At 32.9% G+C, this 13969-nt stretch overlaps 2 protein-coding genes across 4 annotated transcripts; one reads left to right on the top strand and one right to left on the bottom strand.

Moving 5' to 3' along the window:
* Positions 1-1357: 1357 nt before the first annotated feature.
* LOC111279199 (squamosa promoter-binding-like protein 7) lies at positions 1358-7356 on the bottom strand. 3 transcript variants are annotated; one of them, XM_089756046.1, is made up of 11 exons: positions 6592-7356; positions 6077-6249; positions 5758-5966; positions 5577-5651; positions 5364-5471; positions 4650-4767; positions 4194-4329; positions 3578-3737; positions 2709-3275; positions 1711-1942; positions 1358-1597 (listed from the first exon to the last, which is right to left on the bottom strand). In XM_089756046.1, exons 1-11 carry the CDS (start codon positions 7143-7145, stop codon positions 1551-1553), a joined length of 2379 nt encoding a protein of 792 aa, XP_089612172.1. In that variant the 5' UTR covers positions 7146-7356; the 3' UTR covers positions 1358-1550. The 3 variants fall into 3 exon arrangements, with proteins under 3 accessions (XP_089612172.1, XP_022721858.2, XP_089612173.1); XM_022866123.2 differs by having other exon boundaries at positions 1410-1942; XM_089756047.1 differs by having other exon boundaries at positions 1410-1942; positions 6077-6220.
* Positions 7357-9841: 2485 nt separating this feature from the next.
* LOC111279840 (serine/arginine-rich SC35-like splicing factor SCL28) lies at positions 9842-13192 on the top strand. The gene is made up of 7 exons (XM_022866901.2): positions 9842-10050; positions 10285-10362; positions 10596-10760; positions 10883-10941; positions 11068-11107; positions 12556-12828; positions 12956-13192. Exons 1-7 carry the CDS (start codon positions 9872-9874, stop codon positions 12963-12965), a joined length of 804 nt encoding a protein of 267 aa, XP_022722636.1. The 5' UTR covers positions 9842-9871; the 3' UTR covers positions 12966-13192.
* The last annotated feature ends 777 nt before the right edge of the window (positions 13193-13969 follow it).

Genomic DNA, 13969 nt, shown 5'->3' with positions numbered 1-13969 from the left:
GCACAAGAAGTTCTTCAGGGGCTGAAAGACTCAGTTATCCAACTGTGAGATATCAAATTTCTCAAGAACTGATATTGAAGTCTAAAGGAAGAGATCATTTCATCAATATGTGATTGATATGGGAAAAAATTTTCATTATCAAATTCTGATTACAGCATCATTGAAGTTCATTAAACACCAAAGGAGCAACTCAGATCTACCCCACGAGCTAACATGACAAGTTAACAATAACTGTGGAAAAAAAGAAAGAATCAAAGGAAGAACCCCAACAAAAGTAACAATTTAAGAAATCAAATGCATGGCTCGTTTAAAAAAATGGTTTTTTTTTTTTATACAAAATCAGAAATTAAAGCACAAATTAAAATGACAGAAAAAAAGGCTCTTTTTAAACTTGGTTTTTATTGTTTTTGGCGTAACATCAGAAACCAATGCAAGGATTAGAAAAATAAGGGAATTTTTTTTTTTAATTTCTTAACGGTTTGCTTGCTGTGGCTGATGTCGTGGTTGGTGACGGAGAATTTTCAGTGACAGGATGGCCGACGTAGAAGAGAGCGACGAAGAGGAGGAACACTATAACCATGCGGAATGTGATACTAGGCGTTGGTGGGGGTGTAACTGATACAATGAGAAGTTTGAATTTGATTAAGAATTTGTTACTTGAAATTGCACTTGAATTTCGTTGAATTATAAATTTTAAGTTCGAATTTAATTTGAAATATATTATTTAAAATTAAATTCGAATTCGATTAAGTTATAAATTTTAAATTTAAATTTAATTTTTTTTTTTAATTTAATGATTAAGAGATGGGTTGAAAGTCATGTAAGTATGAATTTGACCTCATCATTTCTCTCCTCCCTTGTAAGGGCACTAACCCTCCTTTACAATTAAAAAAAAAAAAATCAAATTTGATTTGAAATAAAAATTTTAAAAATCAAACTATTTAAATTTATTTGATTAGACTCGTTTATTAAATAAAAAACATAAGCTCGATTGTTTTACTTAACTTCAAGCTTGATTATATTTTTAAATTTGAACTCAAATTCATATATATATAAATAAAATAATAATTTTTTAATTAAAATAATAACAATATATTAAAGTATAAAAATTTCATTAAATTTACAAATTATTCCAACTGAACATTAAAAAACTCAAACTCATTTCACTCAATAAGTCCAAATTATTTGAACTCGATGCGATAATAATAAAATTAAATTTAAATTTTATTCGAATCAAATTTAAATAATTTATAATCACCGATGTATCATTTACTCGTTAGTGAAACCATTGATTTAATTGATTGTTTAATTTTCATGAGTGGTAGAGAAGTGGAAAACAAAAGATAATACAGGGAAATACAAACACCAAAAACTGATTAATCAGAACTTCTAAATTTCAAGATTTACAATGAACAACAAGGGTCCCTCACTGATCCTCCATTCAACAACTTTCATGTTACCATTCATACATGTACAAACTCTAGATTCTCCATTTTGTCAGATGGACTTGGATTGAGGAAACAAGGTCAAATAAATCTCAGAAATCAAATTCAAAACTGGGGCAGCAGCACAATCACATGCTGAAGCTTCAGACAACCTGATTTCATCAAGCATAACATACATTTAAATGTTCACATATGAGATCTAGACCTCATTCAACATCTAAGACCTTGTTCAACAAACACCTGCGTATTGTAACTGCAAACTCACCAACTTTATTAGGGTGGAAAAAGACTGCACACATCGCTAAGCAGATAGCAGCTGTAGCAATTACAAATACAGCAGGACGAAATCTCAGTGTTGTGGTAGCGAAAATGGGGCTACACGATTTTCTCGGGCACTCTTTGCTAAGGTTCACATTCATGATAATTTCTTCGTTTCTGGTGAAAGTAGTTGATGCCATCGTTGTTTGTAATTTACCATTAGTTCTTTCTTCCGAATCCTGCAAATGAAACACATCATTGTAAGTATGGAAATATGAACAATGTGTAAAAGCTATATAAAATGAAATTATAGGTTTTCAAAATCTCTCTCATCCTACTCGTTGATATCTTTTGTAATGAAACATATTTATTCCTCAGAAGTCGATGAGAAAAAAGCTTTCATGCATTAAGAAACCAGATTGCTCAAAATTTCATAGGAGCATAATAACAAGTCTGTAGAGTGGCATCCAAACTTCATGTCTCAAGTATTTACAAGGCAAACCCTATGCCAGAAATTTCTCCACTATGCATAAAATATGATACTACACAAACATACCTATACTTTTTTTTGTACAAAAGAGGCCATAGGATAGGAGTAAGGATTGCAAGTCTTGAAATTTGAACTCTAGACCTATTGGATCCCATGTCTTAACGGTGGTTATATAAACCGACTAGGCTAAGCCTTGGGTTCAACTTACATATATTTATTTCAGGGCAAAAAGAAAGAAAAAGATCATAAACTTGCATGAAAAGGAAAAGAGAGGGGAGAGTGCCTCAGCCAACCATCAAAGAACAAAACAGATTCTGGACAAGAATGTGTAGCTCACAGAACAAAAAAGAGCCCAGGGAAACCAGCTAGGAAAAGTGAAGACAATGCAAACAGTTTTCCACCGACATGGTGCATACTCCATGGATCATACAAAACCATTGTGCTTTGTTTAAAACCAAAATATACAGAACCAAGAAAATAAAATTGGTTTATTTAACAAAATTTTCAGTGCTCACCTGAGAAACATTTGGAACAACTGATAACTCATCATTTGTGAAACTGCTTTGAGAATACAAATTTCTTTCTTGCTCGATGTACTCTGAAAGAAGCACGGGACCTGCACCTTTCTGATGTTTGTTACCAAGGATATCTCTAGCGTAATTCATATATTTCCGTAATAACCTTATATCAGAATCATTAGCTCCATTAAACCCAGTTTTATCCACTACAATCTTCAGAGTTAGTAATACTTTCTTCAAAATGACTGTTGATTCATTTTGTATGAGAAAACTCAATAAACAATTGAATCTTTGAATTTGAGAAGAAGCCACAATTTCTTGAAAATTCTCCAATTTAGGCTCCCCCAATAACCATGCTATATCTAAAAGAAGTTCAGAATAAGCTCTTTGTCGCAAAGTTGAAGCTTCACATGCCTCAAACATCGACCCAGAGGAAGGAATTTTTGATCCTTCCTGAAAAAAAGATACATCAAACCTCTGCTGTATTGACTTCATCTCAGAACAAACTTCCTTATCTCCAATTAGGACAGGAATAAAATTTGACAATCCAGACTGATTCTCAACCTACAAAAGAAATTCATAAATGAAAAAAAAGGCCTAAAAAGGATAACTCAAACATATTATGTCAAAACCTCATCCAGATTGATATAAATATTGTATCTCAACTTGGGGGAAAAAGAAAGTATTTCATATATATTTTTAATAATATTATCACATGCCAACAATAGCCAAAGCAGAAGTATTGAATGTGAATAACAAGTCCTCTATCCATTTAACAAGAGTATAGATTGTGATGGCTTTGTCCAATATTGTCTTGGAAATGAGACAACAACCCAAATATTAAGGCAGACTTTCACGGGACCCACCTCAATGAATGCAGGACCAAAGAGATTTGGATCAGTTTGAGGGACATATATTTTGTATAATCGATGACCACAACTAGGAGAATCCTCTTTACTCTGAACATGTGTGGTTGCAACACAATAATCATACGGCAGATACTTTCCAGCAAAAGATACTAGGAACCTGGAATAATTATCATCTTTCTTAAGTATTACATTATAATAGTTCACTATTCTGGCACAACACAAAAGAAGAGTTGAAAATATAAAATACAGGTCCTATATGACCTTCATGCAGCATTTCCAAGTCACAACCTGCTCCCTATTCCACACCTCCACTCCCACCAAGAGAGAACTTTGGACCATAGATCAGAAAGTATTAAATCCCGGTAACAGCAATGTGAGGCTAAATGATACCCTGAATTTTAAAAGAAATGCCCAATATAGCCCCATTCCACGCATTGCATTCTCTTATTGATCAATGAATCAGATAAGGGAAGATGAGGGGTTAGAGAAGGGTTGTTCATAGAGTTGTCAACTAAATATTTTTTGTGAAAGACAAAGAAAAGGCAATAAAGATAAAAAAGAAAGAGAAATTGTCACATAGATACATAATAATTTGAAAAGGTAATATCCACACCGAAATTTGGGCTGCAGCAAATTACTTCCACAAGCAACAAATTCCATTGGCTTGCCAGCCTCAAAACATGAAGGATGAACATAATGAAGTCTTGGGGCCTGCACCTCCGCATTAATTTTCACCATAGAAGTTCCATCTGCACACACAAGGGGCCTTAATCACACTAAGAGGTCTAATTAAATGAAATGCAGCCACATACAAAACTGAAGAATTTAAACCAGGAACTTAAATATGAAATCAACAGCCTATTCCACGATATAAAATCTTAACTCCTGCAGTGTACATACAGCTTGGTTAAGGCCAACAGATGAGCACAAATGAGGAGAAATTTTTATTCACTGGAAATTATCTTCCAGAAATTTCAACCATCCACTTCAAGGCTCTTCAAGTGGAGACATCAAAATCTAAATTAAAATGAAAATAAAGTGTTTGTGAATTTTTACATTTTATTCTCACCTTTTCTGGTTTGGAAAATCATATTGTTAAGGTATATAGTCATGAAGCCTCTCCCATATAACATCCTTCCAGGTGTAACGACAAAGTCATGCATGTAGGTCATTGGATTTTCAGATAACTGTTTAGTAGAAGAAAAAATGAGGTTAATTTCCTGTCAAATCTGGCAAAAACATGAAAAAGAAGGAGAGAATTGCAAGCGCAAGAAGATAATTTTCTGCCAGAATAAACTAATCATAATTTTGGCGTGACTTCATGTCTACATTAATTAAATACAAATAAGGGCACACAAACTCAAGAATATAGCATATTTGTTCATAAAGTTTATTTTCATGAAGGTAATTTTCCTTACTCACATCCGCAGTAAGCATCAAAATTTTCACATTAAAACAAATTGCATTCTTATGTACATTCTAAGTTATTTGATGAATATACCATATACCAAAATATCATTGTTGCTGATAAACACAAGCAAGTTAGAGATAATAGATTAACAACTCAAGACTTTCAGAAACCATGTAGTTAAGGGAATATCAGAACAAGCTTTTTCTCTTTACATAGTGAGCTGAGAGACAGAGAAAGAGGAAAATAAGTTACTGGCTTTTAATTTTGACTATTGATGTGTGTGATGTATGTAAACATGCATGCATTGTCAAAATAATAACCAAATATAACCCAAAAAGAGATTAAATAAAAACCATCTCATTGAACCATTACCTTCATCCACATATTCTTTGGCATTGAAATAAACACAGTCAAGATTGTGCAACCAGGGCGGATGTAGCCTTCCAACTCAACAGGCATATTGGCCAACCATTGAAAAATCTATAATTCAGTTAGCCACATGTCAATCAATTCCTCAGCTCTCTGAACACAAAAACAATTCTAATTATTTAAATATTAAACTGTAAGAATAATTGTTTAAAATACTTGGTGCCTAAGTCTTCGTGGGAATTCTGCCGGATTCCAATCATAAAGCTTGAATGAGATCCTGCCTGTAGGGCACTATAATGAAACACAAAATCAATATATACATAAACTGGCAAGTTTTCTCTTATGAACTTAAAATGAAGATACAATGCAGCTAGCATGATCAAATCAAAGAACCCACCATGGATGAGTAAGCAGTCTTATTGTCAAGGTAAGAAGTAGAAATGGAAAACTTGGATTGATCTTTTCCTCCATCTGTTTCAGTGTCATTAAGAGTTACAATATTATCATTATTAACGCTCTGCAACATGGGAACTGAGCAATGAGTCCCATTTTCAGACTCAAAGGATGGTTGTTCTTCAGCTATCTGGCCACTCAAGCTCAAATCATCTATAGAACACAGAATAATAAATTATCCAACAAGGAAGAAAAACTTGCAGCTCCTACAAAAAAATGATGATTCCATCCACAACTAGCTGCATTAATCAAATTTATGGAACCTTTTCCAGCTTCACCATCACAAGCAATGTCTTCAATTTGCACAGCCGCTTGAGATTTTTTATTGACTGCAGTCTTAGAACCAACAGAATTCTTTCGCCGTATAATATTGTGATGCTCTAGTTTCCATCGACAACTCCTTTTACCTTCATCAAAATACGACAGCAGATGAAACCTGACAAGTAATTAATAGACAAAATAAACAGTTCAATACAAGAAATTACAATAACAAAAAAAAAAAAGTTCCAACTTTTGCAGTTAACCATAGACAACAACTTCATTCATGGTCTAAAGTTCAAAGTCTTCACTTCTAAAGACTTCTATTAACCAAACACCAATTACAAATTCCACTATTATGCACCATGCATTCAATTACATATTAACCAAAAAAAAACCTTAAAAATAAACAAAAAAAGCATTAATTATGAGCAGAAAGACTTAAACTTGGCCTAAAAAGTGGGAGGCAGAGGAAAAAATTAGCAAAAGAAATAAGAAAAGATAGTAAAATAGAGCTTACTTGCCACACTGTTGGCAATATCTCTTTGTTTCTCCATCGATCAAAACGGAGCTCGACTTCGCGCATGGGAGACAAACTCTATGCCTCCTATGGTAACCTTTAAGTTCGCTAATGTCCGCTTCGCAGCCGGGAACTTGGCACCTATATGTCCCCAACCCGATCCGACCAGTTCGGGCTCGCTTGTTTCCCGGCGCCCCTGCCTCTTCCTCTTCAAGCTTCTCGATTTGCTCGTCAATCTCGGGGCACGCGCACGGGACCCGACCAGCTAGAAAATTTGAACATGTCATCCTCGGGTCCCGCTTCCTGACACGATCGGGTCCGGGAACTGGACCCGTATCTGGAGCTTGAGCTTCTAACGGAGAAGGAGATAAGTTTTCGTCGTCAAAGGAGATGGAGAAGTCATCGTCTATGGCGAAGTCCAGGAGATCGCCCCAGTCCCAAACGGAGGAAGTCGGATCAGCTTCGGTCACCGGAATTTGCACGTCCATTTCGGTATCCTCAGACCGATAAGCTTCAATTGGCGTTAGGGACGGAGGAGATGGAGCTTGCTCCATAACAATAGAAGCCCTAAAATCCAGATGATTTTTTTGGTTGTTGGATTAGTTGATGGAAAAGGTCGAAATCAACGGGGTAGAGAGGAAGCGCGTGAGAATTGGAAGGTGGAGGATCGCTGTCGAAAGAGATGAAGAGGCGCTTGTGGTGACATGTCTTGCTCCAATAAAACCGGATAGTTTTCGAGAAGATGCCTGTCAGAAGTCAATTGTCACACATTTTGACGATGTTGCTTTGGTCTTAACGCTGCCCGAAAATTTTTTTTATTAACTTATTAGAAAATTTTATAAATGGATATTAAATTATAATACAACATTTAATGTAATATTTAAAATTTAAAAATTTGTAATATTTTAATTGTAAATTTATTAATTAAGTATTTTTAATCTGTCATGTAGCTACATTTATGTATAAAATATAATATTAATAATTTTTATCAAAATTTTATAATTATTTAATCATAATAAAATTTATATAAAAATTCATATAAAATTTTGATGAATTTATATCACATTAAAAATACATATTTATAATTTTAATAATATATTAAATTTTTTAAAATGTAAATATTATATTGAATATATTAGTATAATTTAAAAATTATTTGTAACATTAATATAATTTGTTATTGTCCTTCATTAAACAAATAAAATAAAAGCTTATTATTATGCCAAAATTAAAAATGCTTTGGGAGGCATATATGGTTTTTTAAAGTATATATTAAAAAGTGCTTATGGATATTTATTAAGAAGAGATTTATAATTTGGTAAAAAAATGATATATTGATATTTTAAAAAAATTAATGTTTTATTTTTTAAAAATATTGTAAAAATATTTTAATTAATTTTTAAAATAATATATTTTATTTAAATTTTACAATAGTGTATAAGTCGTATGGTTGGCAATGTGGTGGAGTAGATTGATTTTTTGCTGCCCCTACCTCCAACTCAAAGCCTCTACAATTTTACCCAATACCCCACCCGCACCCACTCGAAGGTTGTAGTCAAAATACCCAACCCGTTAAGCATGTTATTAATAGAATTTTACTCGATTTGATCCGAATTCAATTTTTCAAGTTACAACTTAAGATATCAACAAGGAGAGTTATTTTTCACTTACTCAAAATTTTAGCAATTATCTTTGGATTTCTCTACTACATACACAGGTTATAAAGAACGATGATAAAAAAATAATATAAATAAAAAAATAACCTGAATCTGGATTTTTTTTGCTGAAATAGAGGAAGCAAATTGAATAAGAAATGAAATGGAGAAAAAAATGAGGTTTAAGGTCTAACTGTGTGAGGAGATTAGGTGAGCAAGAGTCAGAACTGCAAAAGAAAATGTGAAACCCTAAAATCTGGATGCTTTCTTTGTTGAAATAGAGGAAGCGAATTAAGAAAGAAATGAAGTGAATAAATAAATAAGGTACAAGGTCTAGTTGTGTGAGGAGATCGGGAGGGCAAGAGAGGGAACTACAGAAAGAAATGAGAAACCTTAAAGAAAATTACATATATATGATAAAAGGGTATTTTTGTAAATATCTCGGGTCGGATCTCATATAAACCTGACCCGACCTAAAATCGCCTTTTAAAAAAATAAAATCAATTCGATCCAAAACTTATTTAAAAAAAAATAACCTTAGATGATCGGATTGAATTGAAGCCCGACGATTTTGGATTGATTTATCGATACTAGCTGTTAATAAATTTTTTTTATTTTTTAATGCATATGACATTTTCTAAAGTTGATAAATTTGGCAAACAAGAGTAAGGTTCCTTGTCATTGTTGAAATCGTCAATCATCCATCTTGTCGCCTTCTAGAACTAGGCTTGATATTTTAATAGCTACAATAAAAAGGTTTATATATATATATATATATATATTTAAAATATTAAATTTGGTTAGTCATTTAAGGGTTTGATTGAATTCAAATAGTATTTTAAGTAAGGGTGAAAAACAAATCGAGAATGAGAATTAATTTAAAATTATAGTGTTTAATTTGGTTTGGATTAATTTTTTTATTTGATTCAAATTAAATTTGAATATTAAATATATTATTAAATTTAGATCAAAATTTTAAAAATTAAAAAAAATTGAATCTACCTAAATTATATATTTTTATTAATTTATATATATTTTAAATTTTAATAAAATAAAATAATTATTTTTATGTAAAATTATTTAAATATATTAAATTTTTTATTAAAATAATATATAAAAAACTTTAAAAATTAATAATTAAACTGAACTTGTAAAATTTAATTTGAATTAAATTGATTTTAAAAAAATTAATTTAAATTTGAATTAAATTTTAAAAATTAATAATTTTGTATATTATTAAAAAAATCGAATCAAAATCGATATAGGGGTACGAGTTCAATTTTCTAATCCAAGCAAGGTGAGACAAAGGCCTTACGAGTTCAGGCCCTTTGTCTTCCATTTTCAGACATATAGGCCTCTTTCTCAAGGTTTTAGCCACTGGGCCGTAATGAGATGAGATAAGCCCAACATTCGACTCATTGACTTTGACTAAAGTTAAATGAGAGTTTATTTTCTTCCCATTTTTACCCTTTTCACTCTCCGTCTCACTCCGGTTAATTTTATTTTTTACCTTTGCTTCTATCTCGTCTTTCGTCTACCCTCCCCTCCCTTCTCTCTTCTTTCCTTTATATTCTCCCTCCAAAACTTTTATTTTTATTGTTTGGTTCTGCGCTAGGGTTAGGGCGATGGGGAGGCACCGGAGCAGGAGCAGAAGCTACAGTCCACGTCGCCGTAGCAGGACTCCAACACGTGGCAGGAAGAGGTACGACGATGACCCTCGCGATCGCCACCGCTCTCACCGTGACCACCGCCGATCTCATCTTCCTTCTGGCTTGCTCATTCGCAATCTCCCCCTCGACGCTAGGTATTCTCATCTCTCTCTCTCTCTCGTCGTTTTTTCTAATAAACACCTATTCTAACTGTAATCTTGTATAGGTTTTCTTTATTCGATTACTATGCTTATGAATATGAATTATAGGGGAGGAAATTTGAATTCTTCGTTCGGGTTTCTAGACTTTTTAACTGAAATTTTTGACATAGGAAATTTCTTGATTGAGAAATAGAGACTTGAAAAGTTTAATTTCATTGTGCTCTGCAGGCCTGAAGATCTTAGGGTTCCGTTTGAGCGGTATGGCCCAGTGAAGGATGTTTATCTCCCAAAAAATTATTACACCGGGTATGCTATTGCTTGGTTTTGTATTCTTATGTGTTTTATTTGGTGTACGGCTTTTGATTTTGGTTGTTTGTATGTTGATATCTGCACTGCTTTGAATAGAACTTAAGAACATAGTAATATTCTTTACTGATTTTTTTTTCCTATCTGTTTGTTGGCCTGTGGATATTTTGTATTTAGTAACAATAAAGATGTATGGCTTCTTAATTGTGCTTTATTATGATTTGAATTTATAGGGAGCCACGGGGCTTTGGTTTTGTGAAGTTTCAATATGGTGAAGATGCAGCTGAAGCAAAAGATCGAATGAACTATCAAGTGATTGGTGGACGTGAGATAAGAATTGTTTTTGCTGAGGAGAATAGAAAAAGTCCTCAAGAAATGCGTCTGAGTTCCCGCTCAAGGTGGCATAGCTCATTTCTCTATTATGTAATTGTGGTCTCATGGTTATTTTTTGCACTCCAGAGTGTTAAAATAAAATGCTGATTTGATTAAGCAATGCTTACCCTTTCATTTTTGTTTAAAGTGGTCGACATGGAGGAAGCAGGAGAACACCACCCAGGTCCCCAAGACGCCGATATCGCTGTCAGTTTAAAACTTTTGCTTTTGCATTTCTCTTAATGTTTTAAAAGATCTCATTACTTGGAAATGGTTATTGAAGATAATTCTCTATTTTAATGTGAGCTCAATTATTGTTATTTGTGGTCACAGCTTACTCTCGTTCGCTTTCACCTGCTAGGCATGATTCAAGGTTTGAATTTTACTTCTTTGAAGCATTTTATGCTTTCTATTGTATAGCTCTACTGTTTTACATTTATAATGTGGTAAAGATGATTAACTACGGATTTCATTCATACTTTCTTTTGATCATAGAGGAGCATTTAGAAATTGTATCCTGTGAAGCTGAGAGCAATTGGAATATTCTATGATGTGCATGCCCATATAATTTTAGCAGTATTTTAACTCATAAGTTGTTTTGTTAAAGTTGTCATGATGATAATCAAGTCTGCTAACAAAATACTATCTTCCCTCATTTCATATAAGTGTCCAAAAGTTACTACTTTCTGTGGGTTTCTTTCAGAAGCATGCGGCATAGTTAAGTGGTAGCTATGGATAATCTTCGTTTGGCTTTTTTTTTTTTTTTTAGTTTCTTACTTTTACTCGCTTAATGCTATCTATAGGATAATGTTATGTCACCAATGAAATTGAAAAGTTCACTTACTCTCTCATTTCTGTCCTTCAAATTTGTTAATGGTGGTATTGAAGCTATGCATCACAATAGGAAGAGCTTATTTTTGGAAGCTGCAAAATTTGAGTTCTAGTTTCCTTTTTTCCCCTTTCTGTGTTTGCTTAAATTTTAATATTCAATGATCGATGTCAATTAGACATAATGCAATGTCCTCCAGTGAATTAAATAATGTCTGCTGTGGTGGCCTTGTTTATGCAGATGCCAGATAGTAAAGTGAAAAGGGGGAGTTTAAAGACTTTTCGATTAATAAAGATTAAAGAGATCTTAAAGTGATGGACAACTTGATTTTCTATCAAAGCTTCTCCATAAGTATTATCCATAATCCCACCTTCACCAGCTTTTGACTACCAATTGCATGGGGTCTTGTTCTTTGACTTTGGATTTGTGAGGCTTGCTGCCATTCAATGAACAGACCAGCTAAAATGTTTGTGAGATGATTAGAATCACAGGAGTACCTTATATTTTTCTTTTGCATATTGACCTTTTAATTAGTTTTCTTCATGAGAAATTTGTTTAGTTTGATATCTTTTCATATACTATCCAGTTAAGAAAGAAAATAGAGCTTATATTTGGTCAAAGAAAGAATCATCCTCAAACAAAGGAAGCCTATCAAAGTATTTACTTGTAGAGATTTGTTGGCATTGTCCAAGAAAAAGATAATTTGAGGTTTTCAGAAACACTGGAATGGTACAGGTAAAGGTCAATATTTTAATCAGTTGATTTGTGCGAGGATGCTAGTAGAAGTTGTTGTCATTTTCATGCATATCCTCTGTTTTATGCTAGATTGCCTTGTTAAAGATTAGAAACGCTCCTTTTTATACATTCTGTCTAATGCTGTTATATGAACTGAATAGATTTTGTTGCCCTGAATGCTTGATAGTCATTATATATGTTATTTGCATGGTGTATTAATTTCTTATGGTTTCTGTTTTCACTCGAAACTGAGACAGGGACCAGTTAGTGAGCCGCTCCCCCAGGCGATCTAGATCAATTTCACAGGATCGTGGCATGAGAAATGACTATCGCTCTCCCAGGCAATCTAGATCTGTCTCACTGTCTCCTTCTCCACGTGGTGAAAGGGAATACAGAACCAAGCAGAGGTCCCTAAGTCCTAGGGAGAATGGCCGGAGTCCCCATGATGAGAGAGACTATGCTCGTGGCAGGTCAAGGAGTCCAAAGCGTGACATTCTCAGTCCTTCAAGATCTCATTCACGATCCTTCAGGTAGGTGCTTCCCAACTTTCTGGCAAATTTTTTCAATACCTAAGGGCTAGTATGTACTTCATTGATACTTGCAATTGAGTCCATCGCAACAATTGAAGTTAGAATTTGTGTGCTCTCCTCTCTGCAGTCCACGCTAGCAGCTTTTCAATTGATGCGGCCTTCTTCTGGTGCTGTACACATGATTGCTGCTGGAAACTGTAATGTGTGTTAGTCTGGTGCTTTTTTTTTTATTTTGAGGTAAAAGTAATACTATGAGTTAGTGTGGGTAGTTAAAGGACGTGTTCAAACTTTAGCAGTTTTTAACAGTAGATATAATATTACTGCATGTTGATTTTAATGAGTTTGAGATACCATTTCTGACTGATGTTGCGGTCTGCCTTCATTACTCTTTAGTATATTAGCATCCAATGGGAGTTGTGATTTCTGAAGAGCTTATTTTGGTCTAATCTTGACAGTAGATTTTGCGTTCAAAAGTTGTTTTTAACCCAAATTCAATCTTAAAAAAAAAAAAAAAAGACTATTCAATTGAAAGTTTTGATTTTCAAATTCAAAGAAAAAACTTGTCTAAGATGTTCTTTGGTGGTGAAAATATATATTTAATATAAAAATTCCTATATTACTCCTATATTTATATAATTTAATTATTTTAGACATTCTTTTTGAATATTTCAATTATTTACTGTAAAATCAAACACTCAAATTTTTAATCATATTTTTTATACCCATTTTTTTTTTCAATCCAAAGTAATAGGACTACTAAACTAGTCATGTATGCTTTTTTTTTTTTTTTTTTTCACTTTTTTACCATAAAGATAATCAAATTTATTTCTGTAATTCAAGATATTTTGTGGGATAGAGGTATTGAGATATTGTAAATTTATAATTAGAAGTGTAAATGATACACAATGATTGCAAGTTACTTGAGTTCAATTAAGATAAAACTTAAATTTAACTTGATTATTGTTGAATTGAGTTCGAATTGATTATTGTTGAATTGAATTCGAATTGATTATTGTTGAATTGAGTTCGAATTCGTATAATTTGATTTATTGGACAAATTGAGCTTAAGCATCTTAATTCCTTACTTGTGCAAGCTTAATTGAAATTTTAAATTTTAATATGTTTTTATTAGTTTAATTAA

Source organism: Durio zibethinus, chromosome 27, assembly GCF_047325235.1.
Source record: "Durio zibethinus cultivar Kanyao isolate XHJ-2024 chromosome 27, ASM4732523v1, whole genome shotgun sequence".
In the NCBI taxonomy this organism is placed as follows: domain Eukaryota; kingdom Viridiplantae; phylum Streptophyta; class Magnoliopsida; order Malvales; family Malvaceae; genus Durio; species Durio zibethinus.
The sequence above is the reverse complement of the archived record's forward strand: the minus strand, read 5'-3'. Positions and strand labels throughout refer to the sequence as shown.

What these genes read in the sequence shown, in the direction of transcription:
- LOC111279199 (XM_022866123.2), bottom strand. Translation starts at nt 7,145, where the DNA reads ATGGAGCAAGCTCCATCTCCTCCGTCCCTAACGCCAATTGAAGCTTAT. An exon ending in TGATGGTGAAGCTGGAAAAG is followed by an intron (nt 5,967 to 6,076) that starts GTTCCATAAATT and finishes TGTGTTCTATAG; the next exon opens with ATGATTTGAGCTTGAGTGGC. An exon ending in CAAAGAATATGTGGATGAAG is followed by an intron (nt 4,768 to 5,363) that starts GTAATGGTTCAA and finishes TCTACTAAACAG; the next exon opens with TTATCTGAAAATCCAATGAC.
- LOC111279840 (XM_022866901.2), top strand. Translation starts at nt 9,872, where the DNA reads ATGGGGAGGCACCGGAGCAGGAGCAGAAGCTACAGTCCACGTCGCCGT. An exon ending in CCAAAAAATTATTACACCGG is followed by an intron (nt 10,363 to 10,595) that starts GTATGCTATTGC and finishes TTGAATTTATAG; the next exon opens with GGAGCCACGGGGCTTTGGTT. An exon ending in CGTCTGAGTTCCCGCTCAAG is followed by an intron (nt 10,761 to 10,882) that starts GTGGCATAGCTC and finishes TTTTGTTTAAAG; the next exon opens with TGGTCGACATGGAGGAAGCA.